General features: G+C 32.8%; 5 protein-coding genes across 11 annotated transcripts in view; 2 read left to right on the top strand and 3 right to left on the bottom strand.

Annotated features, from left to right (window-relative positions):
• Positions 1-4,762, top strand: part of Pnt (ETS transcription factor pointed) — a 118,781-nt gene extending 114,019 nt beyond the window's left edge. For 5 of the 6 annotated variants that reach the window (XM_072900585.1, XM_072900590.1, XM_072900589.1 and 2 more), the window contains 5 exons: positions 123-323; positions 638-949; positions 1,149-1,421; positions 1,657-1,951; positions 2,540-4,762. In XM_072900585.1, the coding sequence (XP_072756686.1) occupies positions 123-323; positions 638-949; positions 1,149-1,421; positions 1,657-1,951; positions 2,540-2,603 (1,145 nt within the window). In that variant the 3' untranslated portion in view covers positions 2,604-4,762. The remainder of the gene's footprint in view (positions 1-122; positions 324-637; positions 950-1,148; positions 1,422-1,656; positions 1,952-2,539) is intronic. The other variant, XM_072900586.1, reaches the window with a different exon arrangement.
• Positions 4,763-4,905: 143 nt separating this feature from the next.
• On the top strand, positions 4,906-8,827 carry LOC140670099 (uncharacterized). The gene is made up of 7 exons (XM_072900584.1): positions 4,906-5,477; positions 5,922-6,188; positions 6,482-6,646; positions 6,729-7,878; positions 7,954-8,057; positions 8,140-8,263; positions 8,451-8,827. Exons 1-7 carry the CDS (start codon positions 5,397-5,399, stop codon positions 8,825-8,827), a joined length of 2,268 nt encoding a protein of 755 aa, XP_072756685.1. The 5' UTR covers positions 4,906-5,396.
• Positions 8,675-16,261, bottom strand: LOC140670103 (uncharacterized). Of its 2 annotated transcripts, none has more exons than XM_072900601.1 (6): positions 15,892-16,261; positions 12,972-13,088; positions 12,323-12,487; positions 10,569-11,415; positions 9,774-10,203; positions 8,675-9,698 (listed from the first exon to the last, which is right to left on the bottom strand). In XM_072900601.1, exons 1-6 carry the CDS (start codon positions 15,941-15,943, stop codon positions 9,459-9,461), a joined length of 1,851 nt encoding a protein of 616 aa, XP_072756702.1. In that variant the 5' UTR covers positions 15,944-16,261; the 3' UTR covers positions 8,675-9,458. The 2 variants fall into 2 exon arrangements, with proteins under 2 accessions (XP_072756702.1, XP_072756703.1); XM_072900602.1 differs by having other exon boundaries at positions 12,972-13,085.
• A 644-nt stretch (positions 16,262-16,905) lies between these two features.
• On the bottom strand, positions 16,906-21,052 carry LOC140670147 (uncharacterized). The gene is made up of 9 exons (XM_072900701.1): positions 20,822-21,052; positions 20,310-20,516; positions 20,176-20,250; positions 20,024-20,080; positions 19,729-19,887; positions 19,383-19,544; positions 18,041-19,160; positions 17,531-17,945; positions 16,906-17,367 (listed from the first exon to the last, which is right to left on the bottom strand). The coding sequence occupies exons 1-9, from the start codon at positions 20,871-20,873 to the stop codon at positions 17,134-17,136; spliced, it is 2,481 nt and encodes an 826-aa protein (XP_072756802.1). The 5' UTR covers positions 20,874-21,052; the 3' UTR covers positions 16,906-17,133.
• A 167-nt stretch (positions 21,053-21,219) lies between these two features.
• LOC140670148 (glyoxalase domain-containing protein 4) lies at positions 21,220-23,136 on the bottom strand. Its single transcript, XM_072900702.1, has 6 exons — positions 22,823-23,136; positions 22,686-22,735; positions 22,348-22,613; positions 21,966-22,121; positions 21,701-21,876; positions 21,220-21,627 (listed from the first exon to the last, which is right to left on the bottom strand). The coding sequence occupies exons 1-6, from the start codon at positions 22,910-22,912 to the stop codon at positions 21,499-21,501; spliced, it is 867 nt and encodes a 288-aa protein (XP_072756803.1). The 5' UTR covers positions 22,913-23,136; the 3' UTR covers positions 21,220-21,498.
• Between the last annotated feature and the right edge of the window lie 3,144 nt (positions 23,137-26,280).

Below are 26,280 nucleotides of genomic sequence, written 5' to 3'. Positions count from 1 at the left end.
ATAATATAAATAAATTTCTTTGACTTGCCACAAAAAACCTATAATAATATATTCTAATTTTCTCTTATCTTTTTTATGTATAAGTAAAACTTTATTAAACTGTTGTCCCTTTGAATTTACAGGTGGCTACAATCATCTTCGCAGTCCCGTGTGCCAAGACGAAAGTCAAAGAGACGAAACGTCACCACCACCTCACAGCCATAGCACCCAACCGCCAACCTCTCACTCCAGCACTCCTAACAGTAATAACAACAATAACAACAACAATAATGCCAACAGTGCATACATCCATTTACGGAATTTAAATCAGCTCAAAACGGAATGTAAGTTTCTTACTTCTTACTTGTAAGGTGTTTCATTAATTCATTACATACCATTTTTTTTTTAACTATCGAAAAAATAGGCATAGTAATTTCGATAATTTTACATTATATGTATTTCATTTTTTTCCCCAAGTATTGTAAAAAGATAAATTTTGCGTTTCAAACGAGATTATTTATCAGATATTATTCCTCACATTAATTTTTATTAAATGTCTGCAAACTGTCAACCTAACATAGACTAACTATAAGAATTATTGAATGTGTGTAATCTCTTTATGAAAAAATGTAATTAAAAAAAAATAATAAATTTACAGCGAACTACAGTAATCACCACATAGCGGAGCATCTCCAGAGCGGTGGTGGTGGCGGCCTGGGTAGCGGGGGCGATCTCGGAGGTACAGGGAGCAACGAGAGCGACTTGAGAGTTAGCGCAAACGCCACGGAGAGTTACATGACGCCGGCGCACTATTCCGGATACGACGAACCCTCCGATTATCATAGCTTATCGCAGGATCATCAGGCGCCGCATCCGTACAATTTGGACAGTTCATCGGACTTTTATGGCTCCAGTGGAATCCACATCGAGCCCAAGTATCAGCCATCACCGTTCAAAAACTATCCTCGAGGTTCGTGCATGAATAAAATCAGTTAAAGAAAACAAAAATGTAAATGTTTTTTCTTAAAGAAAATTAATAAAAGAAATTGTATTAGTCAATTTTTTAATATCAAATTAGAATTATTTTAGTAATAAATTCATCGTGTGTGTATAGATGCTAAATTTTTGAGTTGATAAAAATGATTGTAAATAACGTCTACTCTCTGCAGGACGTTATCACGAGGGTTACAGCGAGAGTGGCGGATACGGCCAGTACGATGCGCCGTTCCAAACGGTTCCCGGAAGCGGGAGCGGTGCTGGAGGCGGCGGCGTCGGCGGTGAACAATGGGGTGTCGGACTTGGGGATCATTTGCCTCATCATCCCGCGTTTCTTTCGGGACTCGGACCCCGGGACTCTTCCAATCCCCATCATCCCACATCTATCACTAATAATGCGGACCAAAAGCCCTTACTGCAAAGTCCTATGCTTGCCAGTTACGCAGGTAAATTTCGCGATTCGATTGATGTATTAATTTCATAATTTTCTTCAACAAATTCCCGAGTTTTTTTAATTTCTAAATGTTAACGCAAATTTTATACAAAAAAAGAATTAATTATCAATAAGCATAGAAAAATTCAAAACTAATATCGTGGATTTTGTAGCTATTTTAACAATTGTTTCATAACTTTTGACATTTTAATATTCAACACTAATCAAATGTATAAAATGGTATGTAGGCGGACCATGCTTCACCGGATCAGGTCCAATTCAGCTCTGGCAATTTCTGCTGGAACTGTTAACTGACAAATCGTGTCAGGGTTTCATCTCGTGGACCGGCGACGGCTGGGAATTCAAACTAACCGATCCGGACGAAGTTGCGCGCCGTTGGGGTGTTCGCAAGAATAAACCCAAGATGAACTACGAGAAGCTGAGCCGAGGTTTACGCTACTATTATGACAAGAATATTATACACAAAACTGCTGGCAAACGATACGTGTATCGCTTTGTATGCGACTTACAAAGTCTACTAGGGTAAGTTTAGTATAGTGCAATTATTTAAATTTTACAGAAATTATATATTTTTGCATATATTATATAAAATACTACTATACATTGACAAGTTAAATTGTTAAGAAACGTATTTCAAGAAATTTCATATTTCATATGTCTGTTACAATTTAAGATTTTAATATAAATATTATTATAAAATTAATAGTACGGGGTGGAAAGTAACCATTTGCTAGGGGTCCAGAGAAAAATGTAATGCTTTTTGAACGTGGCAGAACATTTCAGTTCTAAAAGACACAGCTGATACTCTCATACTTTAAGAAAGAGTTGTTAACAAATATTCTTAAGCAATTTTGTTTATATATTTCAACAGTGTTAAATGATATGGAAATGTATATATTAATTTGTTAATTTCAAAATTTATTATCTCAAAAATATAAAAGTTGTGAAAGAGGTTGGGGGAAACTGACTACTGATATATAAACTAATGTTAAATAAAGCATTTTGGATTTTTGCCTCGCGTTGCAATTTTCTCTGGACCCCTAGCAAATGGTTATTTTCCACCCCGTACAATATAAATTATCGTGTTATTTTCTTTTGCGATATTTACAGACTCAGTCCTGAGGAGTTACACGCAATGGTAGACTTGAAACCCGAGAAGAAGGAAGAAGACTGAGTTTTTGTTAATGAGCATGCTTTAGAGGAATGTGTCACACTTATAAAAGAAATGTAATAATACAAATTCTCTCTCTCTATTTCTCTCTCTCTCTCTCTCTCTCTCTCTCTCTTTCTTTGCATTAAGCATGCAGAAACAAAGAAAAATAGGAGGACAAAGTATCTATACAATGAAATCACTATGAAATAACTATATTCAAATACAGAAGACTGTGATAGAACGTCTTCTTTGTTCAGAAATAAACAAAATCGAATCGGTCGTATGTACCAAAGACAGGGTCTGCATACCATTGGTGCCTAAAGTTGAATAAATCACGAATTTGTTTCTAAGTGATTGATTTGTCAGCAGGTTTTAGAGAATATTTATAGGAATAACTCGTCAATTTATACATATATATATATATAAATATATTTTTAATGTTACATGATTTTTCAACATTACTAGCGTCAAGATACTCGATGCTACTAAATTATTTATGTCTCATCATTTTAACATGTGTGTTATATCTCGTTGATAGATGACTCGATATGTGATTGTTATTATCATAATTTTACAATAAACTCATTATATAAAGTACTACGTAGCGAGCTTCTCAATTTGACATTTTCACTTATGTTTTTTTTTCCGTGTATAGATTAATTTAGATTATAATTCTGAACCATTTTTCTTTCAAGAGCTCGCTTCTTCAAAAGAAAGAAGACATCTATATATATATATATATATATATATATTTTATATATTATTTCTTAATTATTAAATGTATATTCTGGTATGTGCGCTCGCGGTATATCGAATATATTTAATATTTTTAATCGCGCAATAAAAAAACTGTTATAATATAATCCGAGTCGGAAAGGCGTTGCTAATGAAAAGAGTATGCTGTTAATTTAATGTTAATATTTTCCCCATAAAAATAACATTTATTTGACTTTTGTTTATTAAAATCGAGAAACTATACTTTTATGATGTTGAAAACATTACAGATGAATATTTACAGATAAAACATTACAAATGAAAAGGAAAAAAAGAGGCCCTGTGCAACCAGTGTTCCATGTATTTACAAACATAAAGCTAGCAAGTCTTATTCACACGTTCTGTCTTGAAATTATTCATGCACCTTGGAAAAATATGACGATTAAATTATTCTTTTTTAAATAAAAAAAATAAATTTTGAACAAGTCGATTAGAATATTATACTCTCGTTATAACATTCTAATCGATTTGTTCAAAATTTATATTTTTTTATGTTTATATTTGTTATTTTTAGATATATCTAACACAAATATTAAATTTATTGGATTTATTGTTAGACTTCATTGCCTTTTTTCCTTTTTTTTTCTTTTATTTTCTTTTTTCTTTTTTTTTCCATAGAACACTGGGTAATGTAATTGTATCAAATATATATATATATTTTACAATTTACTATGCATAAATTATATAAAATGTATTTCTATCAGAGAGAAAATATTTCATTGAATGTAAATGATACGCAAGATATATTAATGGCGTAAGAATTGACAGATTGAAGCAACGTATTTTGTATTTTCCATATGTCTTATACCTAGAAATATATGCGTACGTATGTATGTATACATACATATATTAATATATATGTATGTATATGATTTAAACTATTTTTGTATCCGCTGTGTTTGTTAAGTTTCCACGTACCAAAATAATTTAACGCTACAAAAGGATAAGAGAAACAGCGTAGTATCTTTATACATAATTAACAGTATACTAATTTCAAATGATCGTTCAGGAATTTATTACGTTGACGAGAATTGTTGAGAAGAAGTATAATGAAATTGGTGGTGATTTTTATTAAGGTCTCTTGTTAAAACCTAAAGATTGTCCAAGATTTTAGCGCGAATAATCGTTATGATTAAAGTTTCTCCTAGTTATGTCGCGACCGGATGTTATAAATAAATTATATTAAATACTCTTAGAGAGAGTCCCTAAAAAAACGGGACGGAAGGATATCATGTATAAAGCTACTCGAATGTTAATATTAAGTTATCCACGGTCTTGGCACTTGTTATATTAAAAGAGAGCCATACTTCTATCCCAGGATTATACATAGCATTTTGAAAGAGATACGAAACTTTTTAGTAGATGCAATAAAAAAAAAAAAAAGAATAAAGAGATTTTTATAAATACCTTCGACACTGACTGTTATTTATTCGTTTCCCGCTCGATTCTGTAATATTATATTTTAAACTGTCATATTGAACATTACAAATATTAGAGCTAGGGTGGGGGAAATGACTCCATTCATAAAAAAAGGATATATATGTGTGCTGAATGGGTGCTATCTTTGTCGAATTTGTTGATTGGTTGAGATTGTTTAGTATCGTAGTTTAGAGTACTATTACACTTGTACGACAAATTTTTCTAGAAAATTTCTAGCTTGCAGCCAATCAACACACTCGAAAAATTTATTGTACAATAAATGTAATATCGGCCTTTAGATAAAAAAATTTTTGAGGATTTTAAACAATACGAGCAGAGACCTTACGTTGCATTTCTTCTCTACATTTTTATACATATTTGTACTCTCTTTTTATATATTACTCTCATTACTAACGTTATTTACAGGTATGAGTCTATATATTTTTTTAAATTCCTTTAGGTCAGTATTTTTTAAATGGAATGTATATTTCATAAACGCCCGGTTCTGCTAAATTTCAATTCAGCGTCACGTGATGTGATAAAGACAAACTCAAATAAAAAGACCGAGTGGCGCGAATCTGTTGTGTGTCTAGGTGTTTAGATTTTGTTACAAAATTTACAATGCAGAACAATGCGGGATTAAATGCAGAAACATTAACCGAATCGAACGTTGCATCTTTCGCACAATGCATTTTAGAACTGGTATGTCATTATTATTAATAATATATATTTACAATATTTTTTTACAATTTTATTAGAAAGAGAGAGGAATCTGTACATTGCGTTGTTATGGCTAATAATATATATAGTACGCCGTGTTTTTCAAAAATCAGAAACGATAACAAAAAATTATATTAAACTTTAAAAATGCAATAATTTAGATTCCAGCAATCGCGTGATTTAATAGAGTTCGAATTAATTAATTATCATTACGCGACATTAATATATATATTTTTTATTGCATCCTTATTTTGTAATATTCATATTTTCATTATATCAATATTATATTGTCAGAAAGAGAAAGCATGCTGTGACTCATTGTCAGTCTGCCTTTCGTCAGTTTATTATGTACATATTTTACATTTTCCTTGATCGAGCAAAAATTGAATGATGACGTGTATATAAATCGACAGCAAATTCTTATAGGTAACAAATTCTTTGATTGCACACGCCACAGCGATCGCAATAAGAATTCATGCGGGAAAACGCGAAGTTCAAATTATCGATAACGGCGTTGGAATGTCAAAAGCCATGCTGCAACATGTTGCAGAATATGACAATACTGTAGGCGATCAGCAACAAATGTACGAATTAATTCAATCGAACAAACATACGCTGAAAAATATCCGTCGTTTATCTAACAGTCTCACCATTGCTTCAAGGCATCAATATTCAGCGGATACATTTATGAAGGTAATTTTATTTGTAATCGTTAAATTATAATATTAATTAATTTATTATATGTATAATGCATTTATTAAATATTTCGTTACAATATATTATATTATATTATATTCTAATTTATTTAAATATTATATTATAAATTTAATGTATAATAAATTTAATAATTAAAAAATTAATTTAAAAAATAGGTTCTATAAAAAACACGTTTCTATTTTTCTCGAAATATGTTATATATATATATATATTCTTAAATTAAAAAAACAAATAGCTACAGTCTTTTATATATATTTTTTTTGTTAAAGATATGTAAAATTGGTTCAGCATCCAATTTGGCGCGAGTAAAACAAAGACCTACGCATGGCACAACCGTATCTGTATACGGTTTCCATGAAGTATCATTGAGTGAAAAATGGGATATGTCCACTGTTTGTTTTTTTATAGCGGCTGCAGCTGTTACGAAATTAGAAGTATGACTTTATTTATATTCCAACATTAATGAAATTATTTTCTTCTTCGTGAATATAATAATTTTTATTGAGATGCAATTAGGTGTCGTTTTCGATTAGAGATGAAGAACGAAGGAAGATTGTCTTGAGAATTGCAAAACCACACAGTCCAATTCAAGTGTTAAAAACATTTTTTGGAGAAAGTTTATTATTGAATCATTTATGGTTGATACAATACAGATCAGAATTAAATAACGTCAATTACCACGGTTACGTAGGATTATCTAATAGAAACGTGGCACAATGGATATTTTTAAATCACAGGTCAATCTATTGTCCTCTCATCTTGGAGATAATTAAAATTGTCTTCGAAGAAAGAAGCGAATTAATTTCCAACCGAGGATTTAATACGCAAGATTTACGTGACAAAAATATGTTTATTCTGCTTTTTTTAACATTTTCGCCGAGGGAATTTACATTTTTTAATGAAAATGGAAAAAGACACGTTATGTTTTATGATCTGCAAAAGATATTAAACAGCATTAAAAATTGTACCTTTAAACGTATCACAAAAGAAACTACAATTTCTGCTCTCTCTGATTTATGTGAAACAAAGCCATTGAACCAAATGTATTTAAAATCGGAAGTATCCATATTTAACAACAAGATCAATGACAAAAATGTTATATCTTTGAATGGAAATAAAGTTGTCACGAGTGGTCTTAAAAGAAAGAGGACAATTACATCAACAATTGTAACCAACAAACAGCACAATAAAGAAAGCAATACCATGGAAATCGTTAATTGTGCAGAGGAAGAAAACAGAGGATTAAATAGCCAAGCAGATATTGCTTCTACAAAACATACGAATTTGTGCGAGGATAAAATTACAAAGAAAATGCATAGTGATGTCGATAGGATGCCAGGAACCTTTACTAATCTTGCGGTGACAAATGATGTCAACGAACCTCGTGAAATTTACAATCATCCTGATGGTAATGACAATGATTTTGGAAACATGATTTCTCCTCTTTCCGAATGGTCCAACTGGAGTTATCATACAAATAATAGAAAATGCAATTCTGCGAAAAATCTATCTGATAAAGTTTCCAAAAGGGAAGGTTTCCAACAGCTCTTTAACCACACTGATCAATTTTATTTTTTGCCACGAAAATTGCACGGTCTTTTACGCCACCGTCATGTTAAATTAACAAACGTGAAATGCTTTAACAGTCCTAGCAATACGATTTCGTGTAAGTACTTGTCTCCGTGTAAATAATTAGCTCTATTTAATTAATTTGGGAATAATTTTATATTATGATTTACAGCTGCAGAAAACTGGCAACACAATCAAATAGCGGTGCATCCTTGTACTTTGAAACGAAAGCTGTGTGAAGTTAAATTGTCACGTGTCTCGTTGGAGCGCATAAAAGTACGTATATGTATAAGTTCTCGACGTAATAAATCATTCCAAATGACGGAGAGCTATTTTAGCAAATATGTTTCCCTCGTAGATCATTAATCAAGTTAATGACGAATTTATCGCTGCGTGGATGATGTACGACGAAATGAAAATTCTATTAATGATAGATCAACATGCCGTTCACGAGAGAATACGTTACGAAAATTTACTTCTCAGTAAGCGATTATGATAATTTTCTAATAAAGAGAATTATATTAATTTTTAAACTCATAACAATTTTGCGATATTAAATAAATTGCGATATTAAAAAATTAATTATTAAATAAACACAAAGATAAAATATACGATTTACAATCTTATTTTAATTAATTTTTCTAATAATATATTATTATACATTTTCAGAATACAAGGGACAGAACGAGGGCGAACTGCTTTCCATCAATTTGCGCAACCCTCTGGCCATGGAAATTTCTACAAAGACACGCGATTCACTTCTACGCCGTAAAATGTTATTGAAAAAATACGGAATAAATTTAGGATCGTTAAAGGAAAATACAAAACTCTTAATACGCACGATACCGCAATGTTTGGTTACGAATAATGATCGTTGCAAGAGCGAAAAAATATTGCCGAAAATTTATGGTTTATTAAATGACATTCTAAAAGATCGTAGTACAAGTCGTGCGAATACATTACCACTAACTATCCATAATGCTATAGCGTCGGAAGCTTGCCATGGTATCTATCAGACCAAACAGATTTTTACAAAACGCGCATAATTATTGTTATAATAATTATTATTAATATATTTCGAAACACCGTAGATCAATTTGCAACTATTTTAGAGACTCTGTCGTTATCGTATTTTATTCTTCTGAAATGTTTGTAGGCGCCATAAAATTTGGTGATAAACTAACTCTGGAACAGTGTACATGTCTTATGAAATTGCTGAAATTTACAAAGTTTCCCAATCGATGCGCACATGGACGACCAACTATAATACCTGTGATGGAACTTTCGGAATTAGAAAAAAGAGGCACCAGGATAGTTGAGGTACGTGTCATATATGATTGCATTTTTTTAAATCTTTGTTACAAAGATAAATTTATGTGTGATTCACGATCACTCAGCATTTCTTTTCTAATAATTTTAATTCGTAAAACATTACACATAGATAAAAATACATGAAACGCTTGCTATATCATGACAGATAAATATATATATATATATATGTGTGTAATTTAAACTAAAAGCGGTATATTTATATTTACGACATAAATATTTCAATCTATGAGTTATTTCGATATGAGAGTCATGAAAACGCTTTTCCTGCGTGCTTATTTAAATTTGTAACCTTACGCAAACTTATCTAAAAAAAAAAATAACAGCAATTTCTAAACTCTGAGTTTTTCACCCCGCAATAAAACCGGCAATCAAAATATCTTTGCCGAAGTAATTGAATCTGGTAGAAACTAAATTAATGTCCTTTCCACCTAACGAGGTCGGACAAACGTCGTTCGGACGAACGTAGAAGCATACTGTATAAAGAGCCATCTCCAATTCTGGTGAGAGACCCACGAGAAGAGTCGTCACCGAGTGTTTCGTGTCTGGTATATTAAACGCCGAACGTATCTTGATAGCCTCTCCCTTCTGTGAAAGCCAGAAACGAATTATACACATTATACATGAGAAATCATCGAATATGCGAACGCTATCGTTACTTACGTCTGCCAGTTTTATATCCTTTATGTATCCACGATAATCAAGATTCTTCTGCGCCTCTTGTTTGGCGAAGTAAATCCAATTCTGCGGTCCGATCATGAAGGAGTCGAGTTTTTCCGCCGCGAACACCGCTTCGAAACCGGAACTGGATGGCTCTCCCTCGACCCGCTGGAACTGCGAGAACCAGATGCGTCTCAGGGTGTCCTTGAACTCGTACTCGTCGTTTGGAATAAATTCCTTGTCGACCAGGAACTTCATCGCCGCCTTAAACACGTCGGTTTCCAAAAACTTGTCGAGCAGCTCAGATTCCTCCTTACGTTCCTCAGGCGTGACGGTTTCCTTCGTCTTCACATCCATCTCATAATTATCGTGCAACGCCAGCGTGCTTTTAATCGTCGGAATCTCATACGCTTCGGCTTTGACATCTAGCAGACTGAAATTATATATACTTTACAATAAAATCTGAAAATATTTCTCTTAACTCGGGATGTCCGTTAACTGGTAGTCACCGCGATCTGGACAAGAGTGGTATTGTTGGACAGCCTTCTGCTGTGGGAAATTCAAAAAGGTATGTAACACTATATCCATTTGGAGTCAATCGTTTAAAAACTATAGATCGACTTGGATAACAAGATTGGTCCTTTGTCTCGTGGAAGTACCTTTCGATAGAAATGCCTGAAGCACAAGGACTGCTCAAAAATTCTTCACAAAAGCTATTCAACGATACCACTCTTCCAGATCGGCGACTACCAGTTGGCGGACATCTCGAATAAGATAACGTCGAGAGCCTCTACTCACGGCAAGGAAGCGTCATCCCCGGTACCGTCCTCCTTCGTCTCGCCTTGTAGATTCACGGTGATATACTTGTACGCGTTGTTCTTGTCCATCGTGAAGAGATTCTCCGTAAGTTTCTTTACCTCGTCGTTGAAGATTGGATAATTTGGCTGGCTTGGATTATTGTTCTGCTGCGGCTGGGAATTGGCGTTGTCGGGTGGAGCGGCATTGCTGGGCGCGTTGCTGGTCTCTCTCTTCTCCGCTTCCGCGGTCGGGCCCGAAGGTGCCGATTGAGCTGGCGCCGCGACCGAGGCAGGTGGACTATTAGGAGGCGCGCCAGCAGGTGCTTCCCCGTTGGCTGGCGCCGACTGATTGTAATAGTAATTGTTGTACGTGACCTCGGTGTGACTACCGCTGCCACTACTTCCTGGACTCCTGCCGTAGATACCGCCCGGCAGCAGCCGGTTCACAGCCGCGCTCACACCTGCGCTTACACTGGAGTAGACCAACGCTTCCTTGGCCAATTGACCGATGCCAGGTCGGCTCGGTTGCAAGACGGTCAGCGCTGGTGCCTGTGCTATGGGTGGTTGAACGTAGGATGGTTGACCGTAGGACGGTTGACCGTAGGACGGTTGACCGTAGGACGGTTGACCGAAGCCACCACCGTGATAAGATTGCCCGTAACCGGGTGGACTGTAGGCTGGCGGTGCGTTGTAATGCGTAGACGGGTTATGAGCCTGACCGTACGGTGAGTGGCCACCGTAACCTGGATACGAGGGGTTCATGTTGGGAGAATATCCTTGATTGCCGTAAGACGGATATCCTTGATTGCCGTAAGAAGGATTATTGGCAGGCTGCCGAGAATATCCACCTAAAGAACGAAAGATATAATTAACAGAGCGGTTACTTCAGTTTGCATGTGCTATTATCATTATGAAATTATACGAAGAAGATTTATATTTTTCCAAGTTACTTTTCGAGAAAACTATTTTCGGCTAATTTAATGCTGCGGAGAAATTGATCCTTAAACGTTGAACAAAAGTAAGAAATCTCGATTTTACGAATACCCAGCATTGAAATCTCTAAACCCAGTGAGAAATGATAGAAAAACGGCTATTAGACGTTCCCAGATAACACACAATATTTATATAAAATATATACGAAATATTATAATATTGAATTTTATTAATATTTCTTCAAATATATTATAAATGTTGTTGTAATCTCAGATTGAACAGATTATAAAGATTTATCAATATTCCATTTATATTTTCAATAATAAATATTCCAGCAAATATTTGAGAAATATATTTACAAAATATTTTATTATTTACACATATTTATTATTATTTACTATAAATAATTAAAATATTTTATAAACATTGTACTATAAATATTATAAAATATTATAAAATAATATAAATATTATAAAATATATCTAATCTATTTTAGTAATATTATTCAAATATAATTTTTGTGATTTTTTTTCTTTTAATGTATGTACAACATATATAAAATATTTCTACATACTATTAACAAAAATAAATTAATAAAAAGGAAATTTATAAATATTTATCATGAATATTGTATGCTTATCTATAGACATCTAATAGATATCTAATAAACATTTTTTTTATTTGTGTTTCTCACTTGAAACTCATCAATTTAAACTAATTTTAAAATCTCTCTCTGACTTTCTCTTTCGTTCTCTTTTCCTCTATTTCTCATAATACTATAAAAATATATCATAAAAATAGAAAAATTAATATATGAAATACCCGATGGACTGTATGGTGGATTACTATTTGCTGCTGATTGTACATTCGTCGCGCTGCTCTTGGAAGCCTGCTCGGAAACAGGGGGTTTGACATTGCTTGACGTGCCGGTTGCCTTATTGTTACTGCTCGGCGGTACATTCCATCCTATTTTACTCGGGGTTGAGCCTGTAGGTGTAATGAGATTCTCGTTTGATATTATTAGAGACAAGTGAAATCCGAGAAATCCTTCGCACGCTTCGCGTGCGAAGCCATAGACGGTCATTGTCTGTACAGAGGAGTGTGTGACTCATCGAATTCAATCAGAGATCCAACGTGTAGATACATCAATATTTGCAAACCACGGCGCAATTTGCATGTAGAGTAGGTAGGATAATCGTGAAAATGAATTTAATCCCATCATCTACCGGGATCTCTACAATATTGTGACATACGGAATTTTCCTTCCACATCGTTGCAACATGCATGCATAATATAATGCAATAAAATATAGTGGAAAAAAATATACGATATGAATGAGATAAAGACACGTGTGGATAACGCAATAATATAGTAATAGAATATAATAATATCTAAATATAAGAAAATAATAAAAATATATAGGCACGTGAAATAAATACACACATATACGAATTTAATTAATATTATATACCTGATGTCGATCGAGGGGTAGTTCTTGCATGACCACCTCCTCCTGATCCTCGTCGGGAGCTGCCATATCCTGTGCTACCGCTTCTTCGTCCGCTTGTTTTACGACCATCTGTATCTGCTGCATATAAATATAACAATATATAAGCAAATTATATATATACTTATTTATTATAATTATTTAGCAGATGCTTAATTTGTGTTTCTTTTTTAATATTTAATTTAGATATGTCTCGGTGTTAACGGAATTATGCAAATCTTGTATAATGTCACGATATGTCCAGACACATCATCAAATATATCTCGATTAAATAATTATCAAGCTATCTAAATCGGAGTTCTCTCTTTTATTTCTCGCGATTCGACACGAGCACAGATTATCAGGTCTATAGTTCTTCAATAGATTTTATTACATAATTTAGTGGCAATTTGTGTGAGATATTTATTTATTTATTATTGTATCTAATTATGAGTTCTTATTGTGGATAAAATTAGATATAAATTAATAGAGAAAACATTTATGTCACTTCACGGAAGAAAGATCTTGCAAATATGTATGTATCGAGAAAGAAGACAAATTACTGTACTATAACTTTGAAGATAAATGATGAAGATTGAGTCCAAAAAAATCTATGCACATGTGCAAAAGAATCTTTTTTCATTCTTGTTGCGAAAATAATTAGAAATATTTGTGTTTTTTGTCGGGATTACAATTGTATTATGTTAGCATGAGAATCTCGTAACATCACGATTTGTCCTGACACATCATCAAATATATCTCGATTAAATAACTATCAAGCTATCTAAATCGGAGTCCTCTCTTTTATTTCTCGCGATTCGACACGAGCGCAGATTATCAGGTCTATTGTTCTCCAACAGATATTATTATATAATCTAGTAGCAATTGTCTATTTGCGTGAGATATTATATATTGAATCTGTGACACCGTGTCCGTGGTACATCCCACGAAGACATTCAAGGTCTTTTATATATATATAGGGAATCGCTATTTTATAAATATATATATTGAGCTGCCACATGTATGATTTTTATAATAAAAATAAAAATACATACGATAAACTTTCCGAAGCGTCAAAAGTACATAAAAGTAACGATAATCTAAAATATATTACGTTCCCTGACAAATATCTATACGTCACAGTTCTCTATAAATATTAAAGCAAGCCCGGCTTGTGTGTTTGTGAACACTTTTAAATTGATATTTATAATTCTCATTATTATAATTAATCGTTTTTACTATAGATGTAATTCACCGTTTTAGAAATAATTACGGATAATTTTCTATCTTAATCTACAGAATTAGTTGAACTTTACACAGAGAATGCTTTAATATGAATTAATCCATACCACTCAAACCCTAGAAATTTATATAGCCTGTAAAAATAGGATACATAAAAAAGTTACCGAGACCCGCTTAATATCAGATCCAGTTTCTCTTGATGCTTCTATAATGTAAAAGTGATTACTGTGCGCGATGATGCCGTAATAAGATAGCAATTTTCGTTAATAACTTCCGACACACATACACGCATACACATACAGAGCATCGATGCAACTTTGTTTGTAACCGTATATAATTGTTGGTAAATGTTTTAATTTTTTTATAATCTTTTCGGAGAAGAGTGTACGTTTACTTCTACGATCTTCTTCTCTAAAAATCACTTAACCGTAATCGAAAATTTGACAAATATATTCTAAAATAGTTCTTAATATTGCGAGATTTTCGATGAGAAACTTCAGTTTATAAAGTGTACTTAACGTGATAAACGTAATAACACAATTATAATAAATGCTGACAAGTGAATAATACCGTACGGAGAATACGTATCGCAACATGACGTCTGACATGAGTAATGTGGAAGAGCAATTTGCTCCAGTGATTTCATTTATTACGCACTCTATATTTGTTAGTCGATTTCGCATTTTATTAACAATAGTTAAATAGTTAAAAAGTGAATTTTTTGTCATTTTATATTTTAATAAATTTTGATAAATTTTTCTAATTTGCTCACTAATTTATTATTTTATTAAGGACATTTTTATGTCATCATAATTTCTTTTAAAAAAAAACACTTTCTCTGTTTTTTTATCTTGCTACTCTTTAATTTAATAACTCATTGTATTTTTCATCATTCAATTCTTATACACATTTTAATAAATGTTTCGAAAGATCTTTAAATATAGCAACTTGTGAATGACATTTGAATAAATTATGATTTAAATTTTGGCATCCAATAGAAAGAAAGTAAGACAAAGATCCAATATATTCTCAATTTTCCTATGCGTATATATATATATATATACATATAGTTCAATTTTTTAAATATTATATGTTACAAATATATTTATTAATAAATAAAGTATCTGTAGTTGGTACAATTAATTTCACAACCAAATTCACATTTATACACAGAAGAATTTTTTTATTAGTATGTCACGATTCTTTTCCTCAATAAAACTACCACAACAATTCTTGAGCTATAAATTAGCACCAGTAGTTCTAGAGTTATATGATCGAAAGTGAATGGGTTTCTTGAGGACTAAAAACTTCCGCATATATGCTGCTAGTATATAACACACATTTTCACTTAATTTTATAGGTTTTTGGTTAAATAAAATTTTTTTAATTTAAAAAAATTTGTAATTAAAACAATTAATATTATTTTTCCAATTATATGTTCTTGAGAAAATTTTAAAACCAAATTTATCCAATTTTTTTTTTAAGTATATATTAATTCTTAGTTCTAGTTTAAAGATTTCACTGCATTTATTATTCAGATGTACGTATTTCACTTATCAATTTACAACATATGTATATTTTTTCATTTTATTTATAATCTCTCTCTCTCTATATAATTATATATTGTAATATATCAAAACTTTTAAGGAATATATGAGATTACCGAAAATAAATAGGAGCACAATCACGGCGATCAGGCTCGTCCTGATTTTCATATCTGTCCACTTCGTTTCTCTTTATCGAATCGACGCGTCGATCAGTTAAAACCTCAAACCGTCTAACACGCACTGTTTGCTCACGCAGAGTCGACGTGGTACTACTACTGGTCGACCTCTAGAAGCCGGTGACCATCGTCCGTAACATTGAATGATTCATCATAATAGGCTTTCTCTTTCCGCTGATCCAAAGCGCGCCTCAGCTGAAACCTGTCAACGGCACAATTTCCGATTCGACATAACAATATTTTGACATCGCGTTTCTTCATGTACATCTTTTAGATAAACATTAAAACTTCATAAAATGCTTAGTTTCACAGATTTCTCGTACACTTTCTCATTGAATCTAATCTGATTATACTTTAGTGAGTTTAGAGAGTCGACCTCTTTTGAAGGAAAACGATGAAACGATTGGGCGCTATCTTCTCATCATTCTAAGATTCATTTTTAACTCTTTTTTTTTTTTTTTAATTTACAAGAAATTTCGAAATTATTCTCGTTTTTAAAATAAGATTTCGCATTCTATAATATTTCACATTTACGAATATTTTAACTATTTTTATTCTATTTCAGAAAAAATTGAACTTTGCATCTTTGAAGAAGCCCTAGTAAAGAGGACAATCATACTTTTTAATGTAAAAATTATTAATTATTCTCAAATACAACAAATGATATCATTATTAATATGCCTTAAAAATAAGAGTGATAGTTAGACTCTATAAAAGATTGAAATATTTTGGGTTCTACATCTTCAAGAATGTTATTTTCTAAGGAACAAGTAAAAATGGATATATAACCGTGTTTTAGATATTAGAAGAAAAAAAAATTGCCTCAATGTCCGAGATGTGTATTTGGAAATTAAAATAAGAATTAATAGATTATTTTCGTTTATATAAAGGAAGTACTATTTTGTTTATAAAATTAAGGACGCAGCAAATATTTCATTAAAATAAATTCTAATATTATATATACATATTCATTTATTATTATAATAAATTGTCGCACATTGTAAAAGAATAAGTATTAATAAAAATTTACATTCTTATTTATAAATTTCAATAATTCTTACATTATTATATCTTTTATTAAAAAAATTATATCCATTATATTATATATAATTTATGTTATCATGTTAGCTGATATTTATTTATACTAATATATACTTATAATAGAGTATACTTGTAATAGAATTAAAAAATTGGAAGCGCAAGATCTATGAGGTCTTTCCCGTAATATCTAAACGAATGCGTGAAAATATTAAACTTAGTTCCGCCAAGAGAAACGGGACACAGATCATTCGGTCTGGCGTAAAAGCATATGGTGTATAAGGACATTTCGAGCTCGGGAAGCGTGCCCACGAATATCGTCGCGTTCGGTCTAATAATATCATCCATTTTAAAGTTCAACTTCAATAACGAAGCTCTCTGAAAAAAATAAATACAGTAAGTTATATGTATATAACAACAAATTACAACAACTAACATTATGCATTTTTTCATTCTTACTGAATATGATATTAAACATAAATACATAATATTGTGTGTACGTTTAGTTATTGCATCATATGTTTATTATTATAAGACTTACATCGCCGAGTTTCAAGGTATCGATGTATCCCATATAATCAATACGTCCCTTCGATTCTTGATATTCGAAGTAGATCCAGTCCTGCACACCAAGAAGATCCGAGCCGTATCTTTCGGATGTGAATACTCGCTCGAAACCTGAAGTGGCGCCGTCGAATTGACTAAACCAGACGTGCCGCAAAGTGTCCTTTTTCTCGAAGTCATCCGGATCGATGAAACCTCGCTCTGACAGCCATTGCATAGCACTGCCTAATACATTTGTGTTCAAAAACACGTCCAATAGAAGATCCTCTTTCTTTCGCTTTTCAAGTGTCCGATTCTCCTTCACGCTAGAATTGTGCTCGTAATTGTCATAGAGTGCTCGAATAACTAAGATCGTCGGGTAATCGTAGATCTCTGGTCGCGTGTCAATTAATCTAAAAATGAAAAAAAGAAATGCGTGACTAAGACTTGAATGTATGATAGTAATACATTGAATAATCATTGAAATTGATCTAAACGTAAAACTTACGATCCTTTAGCTGCATCGGTTACATTCTCAGATTTACTCTGCAGATGTAGTGTTAAATATTTGGATATATTAATTTCTTGTTTCGCAAACAATTCTTCAGTCAACATCAATAGATCATTGTCCGATATTTTATACTGAGGAGAATAAACGATTTCTTGATCGGGTGCTTTTTGATCATTTATTGTATTACCAGCAGAAAATCCGTTAGAAGAATCTCCCATATTACTAGTCGTACCAATTGTATTCCCGGAAGAGCCATTATTAGCTGGATATGTTACGCTACTGTTGTTCCCGACAATCGTAGGGATTGATACACCCGGAGTAATAGCCGGATTATTCACTGGACTTGGATAACTAGCCGGATACGAGACACTTCCTTGAGGTACATTCGGCGAAGCTGGTACTGAAGGAGTATTGCCCGCAGGATTGTTATAATAGTTATTAGTTATATGCGTTTCACTCGTAGTGGCACTAGCGCTCGCTGGCCTGTTGTAATCAGGTACGTAATGATGATGAGGGTTTATTAGCCTATTCACGCCAGCATTAATTGTGGAGAACACGAGTGCCTCTTTCACCATCTGACCGAAGCCTCTACCGCTGTCTTGTTGACCAGGAACCATTATGACAGTTTGTCCAGGTATGTAAGGTTGCGCCGCCGGCTGCGCCAGAACATGTTGTTGAGGATAATAACTATGTCCGGTTGAACCAAACGTTCCAACTGGATGCGTAGAGTAAGGGTTTCCGAACGTACCTGGTACGGGTGGTGGAATATGTGCCGGGTAACTAGAAGGATGTCCGATTGTTTGACTGGGAACAGAATAGCTGGGATTGTATGCGGAATGCGGTTGATTCGTGGAATGACCGAAAGAATGAACTGGATAAGGAGGAGAATGTGGATTAGAACCAGAGATAGGATAATTTGTACGTGGATAAGGTGAGGCAGGATTGTACGAAGGAACAGGCATTGTAGTTGGACGTAAATAATCTTTGAATCCGATATTAGTAGAAGTTGGATATGGTTGGTTTGGATTGAAATGCGGATTGCTCCATGAAGGATTATTATGTACAGTTCCATGTGACGGATTGTAGGGCGTATTTGATTGGCCAAAAGAAGTCGGAACTGCAAAAGAATTATATATTATAATTTCATGCTATATTCATATTAATTCTATTTATATATTGATTATAATCTATTATTTGTTTTCCTTTATATTAATTTTATATTATATTTAGTTATTAATTACACAACTGACATTTATATCAAGTGAAATTTCATTTAACTTTAGCTTCTTTTTGGAATTAAAAATTAAATTCTCACGCCAAAGATGTTAAAAAGATATACCTTGACTTTGCGAAGGTACCACATTAGCTCTTGATAAATGATCTGCCGATGGATTGTATGGTGCAGATGGATTATATGGTGCTGATGGATTATATGGTACAGCATTTTGTTTACTCTCTGTTGTAAAACCTGGTTTTCCTACTTGACTCCCAGGATAAGTCCCTAATAAAATAAAATATAATACAAATATATTTCCTTTTACATACATAACAAAAAGAAAAAGCATAATTAATAATTACACAACTAATAAAATTTTCATATCAAAACAAGTTCTCAAAGAATTAATTTAACTTCATCTCCTGTTTGAAATTAAAAATCAAATTCTCATGTCAAATGTGTTAAGTACCATGACTTTGCGAAGGTGCTATATTAACTTTTGATGAATGATCAGCTGATGGAGCTGATGGAGCAGCTGACGGATTGTATGGTGCAGATGGATTATATGGTGCTGATGGATTATGTGGTGCTGATCCTGGTTTTCCTACTTGACTCCCAGGATAAGTTCCTAATAAAACAGAATATAGTACAAACAAATATATTATTTACGCAACAGAGAAAGAAAGCATAAAAGCAGACATAATAAAATCAAACAATATATATAAATATATATTAGTGAAAACAAAAAATGTATATATGTATACCTGCACTGCCATACGATGTTGATGATTGGCCAGACGGTTGTGCGGAATTTGTTTGAGCTTGGTACAAAGAAAAAATATTCATATCACATGTTGTTCAACGAAAAATAAACACTTCACGATTCACTATACATATTTGCTGTCACTGCACTTACAGGGTCTAGCGCTTCCTCGTTCAGCGAGTAAGATAGATGTAGACATGTCTTTATTTTGCTGATGCGAAGTGCGACCTGTAATTTTTAATGTCACATGTAGCATCATCACTCTATCATTTCTGTTATATACTTACTCGACAAGGTTCCAGCCGAGCTTGATCCTGTTGTATGTCCACCCGATGAACTTCCATATCTAGTGGAACTTGAACTAGATCCAGACCGAGTATGTCCGGTCGAAGATGACGAACCTCGTGAGGATGAACCTCGTGATGAACCTCGTGACGAAGAACCTCGTGACGAGCCTCGAAAGGAGAACCCCCATTTCCTTGCATTTACATTATCTGAAAAAAAGTATGTTCTATAATAAATTCATGTAAACATTATTACTATTACTGATAAAAAAAACTTGAGATTCATAAAGAAGATAAAAAATTATTTAAGATAATGTGTATTGATATTATCATTAGTACAATAAAATAATATTATTTGTAAAAACTTAATCTTTAGTTAGAAAGAGAGACATTAATGAACAAGAATACTAATGATAAAGTTTATTTTCACTCATGTATAATAATATATATATGTAATTATTGTACCATGAAAAAAAAAAAAATATATATATATATATACATATTTTTGTACTCACCGGTTATAATAACAGTTAGGAGAAGCAGAAATAGCAAAATTCGAATTTCCATTATTATATGAAAGCAACAATAGTCAACAGTTTGATGAAACTGATGTGCTTAGTTGAATGGAATGATAAATATATACGTTTATCAGCCCTTCTTCTTAGTATTTCTATTACGTCTTTGTCGGAACGATATAAACATGTCAAGATTATGTTATTGACCTTTTGACCATTCACCAATACAACTAAATACTCTGAGCATAATCAAAACTGATAAATGCTGATAATATTACAGTAACTGTGGTATAATATATCAACACTTTCTATTTCTATGAAAAGATTTTCTACGAAAAATTACATTTTCTAATCATAGAAAACTTTCCATTTCTATTAAATTAAACTCTAACAGCAAATTTTTATAGCAAAATTTAATTTAACATGATAATATAAGTATATACACATAAGTACATACTCAATATTTCATCTTTTATACAATCTGTTACAAAAAATAAAATTTAACACAATTTAACAAACTTATTTGTATATTTAAATTTTTTTAAATGTAAATATCCTGAACTATTGTTAAATATAAATCTCCTTACAAAATCAGCATCCCACTATCACTAATATTTCATGTACTTAATCTTCTTAAACAATTTTAAAAAATACTATAAATATGAAACAGTAATTATTTATGCATTATCTGACGTAGCAGATGCTTCCTTCTGAATAAATCTGTCCAAAATTGCTTCGCTTGGATAATCTGGCACTGACAGTTGTTTAAATCCTTCATCATCTACAAAGCAAATCTCATGTCCATCCTAGAAGCATAGTTATCAGATTTATATAGATTTATAAAATTGTAGTCAATAATACAAAATTATAAATACTTACTGGATCAGCGAGAATGATAACTCTTACTGAAGCTTTTCCTGGTGTATCTAAAGTTATAAGATCAGTCAAGATTTTATTTCCACTTTCTTTAATAGTTTTTTGAATCATTGGTTGCTCTGCTAATGGTACAGAGAAAGCAATACGTCCATATGCTTTTGCATGATTAACTTCAGTACCTAATATACAGAATTGATTGTATATGGTAATAATAGTAAATTCAATAGTTAAAGTAATTGAATTATAAATGTATAATTTGTATAATTACCAATATCTTCAAACTCAAGCTTGGCTTGATCCTCGCTGTAGCCCATCAACACACTTTTATCTTTCTGATCAAATATCTTTAATCCCAAAATATCCTTCCAATAGGCAATGGTACGTTCGAGATTGGAACTGGATAAAGTAACTTTCTCTACTGGTTCTGTTCAAGACAACAGCACAGATTCAAAAAAGACAACAGTTATATTAAAAATATGTAAAATTAATATTATATATTATAAATTCTTCTAAATGTAAAATTAATTTATATTTTTTGATTACAATAATAATTTTATATAACCTTGTATATCCTTATAAAAAAAAAACATACTAACAAGATAAATCAATTTATATTATATTTTTGCAATAATATAAAATAAATATTTTACCACTATCAGTAGGACGTTGCTCGTTAATTACATGATATTTATAACCACCAGGTGCTTGCATAACAAATTTTCCATTTTCTTCGTGCACTGGCCAATTATTGGCACGTGCTCTTTCAATAATATCTTTCGAACGAATAGTAATAGCTCTAAAATCATTTCCAGTTTCATATCCCTTGATTCCATAATTATATGTCAATTCAATGACAAAATGTGTGTCCTCAGGACCATATCCTATCATTGTCTTGCTCCAACGGTTTGCATATGGTCTATAAAGAAAAAATTAAAGTAGTAATTATTATTACTCAGTAATTTGTTATGACTAATGATAGATTACTCACCCATTACACGCAGCTTCGCATCCATCTGAGAATTCTTCGTGTCGCAATACCTGCGAAAAATAACGATAAATTATCTATTGACAAATTATTTAAAAAAAAAAGAGAGAGAGAGAAAAGAAAAATAAACAAGAAATTACCTTCATCCCAAGAACTTCGCGATAAAATTTCATTGTTAAGCCACGATCAGGTATTTTGAATACAAAATGTAACGCACGTCCGGTAACCATTTTTCTTCTTTCTTCTATTTTAGTATATTTCTGTATTTCCTATTCAAGATGTAGTCTCGTGCGACTTCCAAGGTAATATGTTATAATCCTTCTATTTGCTTTATGATTTTGAATTTCTTTAAAATTAAACGTCCATCACAGAACACACATGAATCCAATTACCCGCAGTCTACTCGGAAATCGGAATTACTTGTTGATTGTTGACGAATCATATTAATTGTGAAAACGTCATAGCATCTGCTTGTAAACTAGACTTTACGACTCTTTCCTTGCAGCTACGCTAGCGCCAATTGGATTAATTGTAGAGCGAGTAGAACTACTTGATCAGATCCATTTTTCGGTGCCACGGTAAAATAACCCGTTGGTTTATGTCCGTGCTAAATCCATCGTGGATTAGTACATGAAAATATTATGGATTTATTAAATATTTTCATTACATATTATTTTAGATGCTAAATAAATATTGTTATAAATAATATTTTATTAAAATAAAATTTAATATAATAAATCTCATAAATACAAAAATATATATGTACAATTGTAATTGTATATTAGAATATTTATATTTTTCACAAATATAATTGTTAACACTATATTGACATGCTCGTTCATTATAATAAATGTAACAAGAAAATAGAATCATTCGAAGAATGCAAGTCATAAAATATTCCTTTAGTTAAAATATTTTATATATTTCGTATAATCGCGTTACACGCTTTAATAAAGTTCGTTAAATTTTTAATAATAATATCATTTTAGTTTTAGTTAGAAAATTTTACATGCCTTTTAGGATCAATTGAATATATTTTAATGCGTCAAATTTTATCATAGTAATAATGCGTATTTGTAGCGCGCGCGAATGAGAGAGAGAGAGAGAGAGAGCGCGAGCATACTCTCTCTTTCCTTGACGTCACGCATTGCGAGTAAGAGAGGGGAGAACGTACGGGGCGTACGCGACCCGTGTGACAATCGTGAGTCATTCATTCCGAGTCTAGCGGGCGTACTGTCAGCTGTCAGTGTGCGCACGTGCTTTTACTCCGGCGCCGGCGCCAGCACGTGCGCCTCACGTTCGGTTAGGTCGAGCGCGTCGTAGTTTTTCGCAACGTAAATATGTATAATAATGCCACGCGATAAATCTTAACATGTTAAAATACGTCTAAAAATATTCTGAAATATAATAAAATAATCATTCGACCTCGATGACATATGTGCTATTGTTCATATTTGTCTTGGCTTTGTCTCGCAATCGCGATCGCGGTCGTGTTTTTGTTTATATAATTCTGATATTGATCACGTATTTGACGCCGACTATACAGGCCAATTGTTATTTAAAAACTCGTCCGGGGCACTTTTATCTGCTATCGTATAGAGAATTTCTGAAATTCTCAGATAAATTTTATAAGATTTCATTCCGAAATGACGATTAAAATATGTAAAAAATAAAATAACTGATAATGGAAAAATTGATAATCAATTACAACAACTAGTTTTCGATAAAATAACAGATATGAAAATACCGCTCATTACTAAGCGCTATCATTTCCTCACCACCTTGCGGTAGATAGCATGGTGCGTTTTTTTTTTAAGTGGTTTCCTCTGTAGGCCTAATCCACTCTCATATTTTAATGTAGATTTTGTTCAAAGTACCTCCCGCGTTCTTGTACGCACATTTCGGCCCTTCGAACAACATTACGCGTCGCAAGATGCGTCATTCCCGGCGTGATAGTATTAAAGGCCGCTAAAATTGCTTCGCGTATTTCATCTTCTGTACTATCACGCCGATGCTCAACTAGACTCTTAATGTACTGCCATATAAAAAAATCGAGGACATTAAGGTCTGATGAGCATGCAGGCCAAGTAATAGGGCCCTTTCGGGCTATCCATCTTTCCGGAAAGCGCCTATTCAAAATATGTCGCACCCGTTGGGAAAAGTGCGCAGGAGCTCCATCGTACTGAAATATTAATTCTGCCCGTATGCAAAGAGGAACGTCGTCGAGGAGTTGTGGTAGCTGATTTTCTAAAAAATCAGCGTATACTTCTCCATTGAGACGCGGCGGAAGAAAATAGGGGCCAATCTGAAACCCGCCAACAAAACTATACGCGTTGTTCTGCATCTCCCGCAAGAAGCTGTTGCACTCTTTGAAAGCGATACGGGTGCAACGCGTTTTGTCGTATTATGCGATACACCATGTATGGCGAATAGAGCGCACAGGCTACACGGCGCACACTATTTCCCGGATCCTCTTGATACAGTCGTATAATTCTTTCCTCTTCATTTACACGAAGACGCGGTAGCGGACCACTAGTGTGACGTGGAAAAAGTGATCCCGTCTCTCTTGTACGTTGCACACATTTTATTATTGTATTCTTCGACGGATATCGATTTCGTCCAGGAAATCGTTCCGCATACAATTCTGCCGCTTTATGATGATTTTCTCCGACCATGCCGTAACAAATATTCATGTCCACATATTCGTGCGATGTAAATGCCATTTTGTTAATTATAACGAAGACACGCGTGTACACGAAGCTCTTCAGCAACTGCAAGTAAGTTATAAACAAAAGTGCGTCGTTATTTGATTATTTTTTTGTTTTTGTTATATCCCTATCAGCACACATGTTCAACAGATATCCATAAGAGATTCACAGGATATTAAAATATGTTTTAACATTCTATGGATCTCCTATAAACATCTTTTGAACATGTGTGCTGATAGGGACACTTTATCGAAAACTGGTTCAATGACGTCACGTTTATAAATACAGTCGGACCTCTTTCCTACGACATTTTCGGTCCGGAATCTTCCTCTTAAACCTCTGATCCTTCGACAAAAATTTGAGAGGGAGGGTATAATTCCCCTTTCGCGGTCGTAGCATGAGAGGATTTTTTGTCGTAGAATAAGAGGTCCGACTGTAATATCTAATTTAAAACGTCTTTTTTGTGACGTTTTAATGATGTTGTAAAAAAACGTCATAATATCGTGATTCTTAAGTCATTATTATAAATCGCCTAAGTATTATTATTTTTTAATTAAAAACTCATTTAATTTATAATATCTATCTCAAATTATTAAAACAATTTTGTGTATAATTTTGATATTCACATTTTTCTATATCTCAGGGCCCTAACATGAATTTCCTCTAATCTGGGACTTGATCATGAATCTTTTCCTCTAGTGTGAACTCGTGAAAAGTGAAAAGTTTCATTAACGAATTCATTTCATATTTGCGAATGAATTTTTCACGAGTTTACGCTAGAGGAAAAGATTCATGATCAAAAACGTCACTAATAGGTCTAAAATGGCCATGAAGTCATGTCTTTTTAACATCTTGAAATGTCGTTATCGGTCTCACATTAGTCCGTCATT

Source organism: Anoplolepis gracilipes, chromosome 10 (genome assembly GCF_047496725.1).
Source record: "Anoplolepis gracilipes chromosome 10, ASM4749672v1, whole genome shotgun sequence".
Lineage (NCBI taxonomy): Eukaryota > Metazoa > Arthropoda > Insecta > Hymenoptera > Formicidae > Anoplolepis > Anoplolepis gracilipes.
The sequence above is the reverse complement of the archived record's forward strand: the minus strand, read 5'-3'. Positions and strand labels throughout refer to the sequence as shown.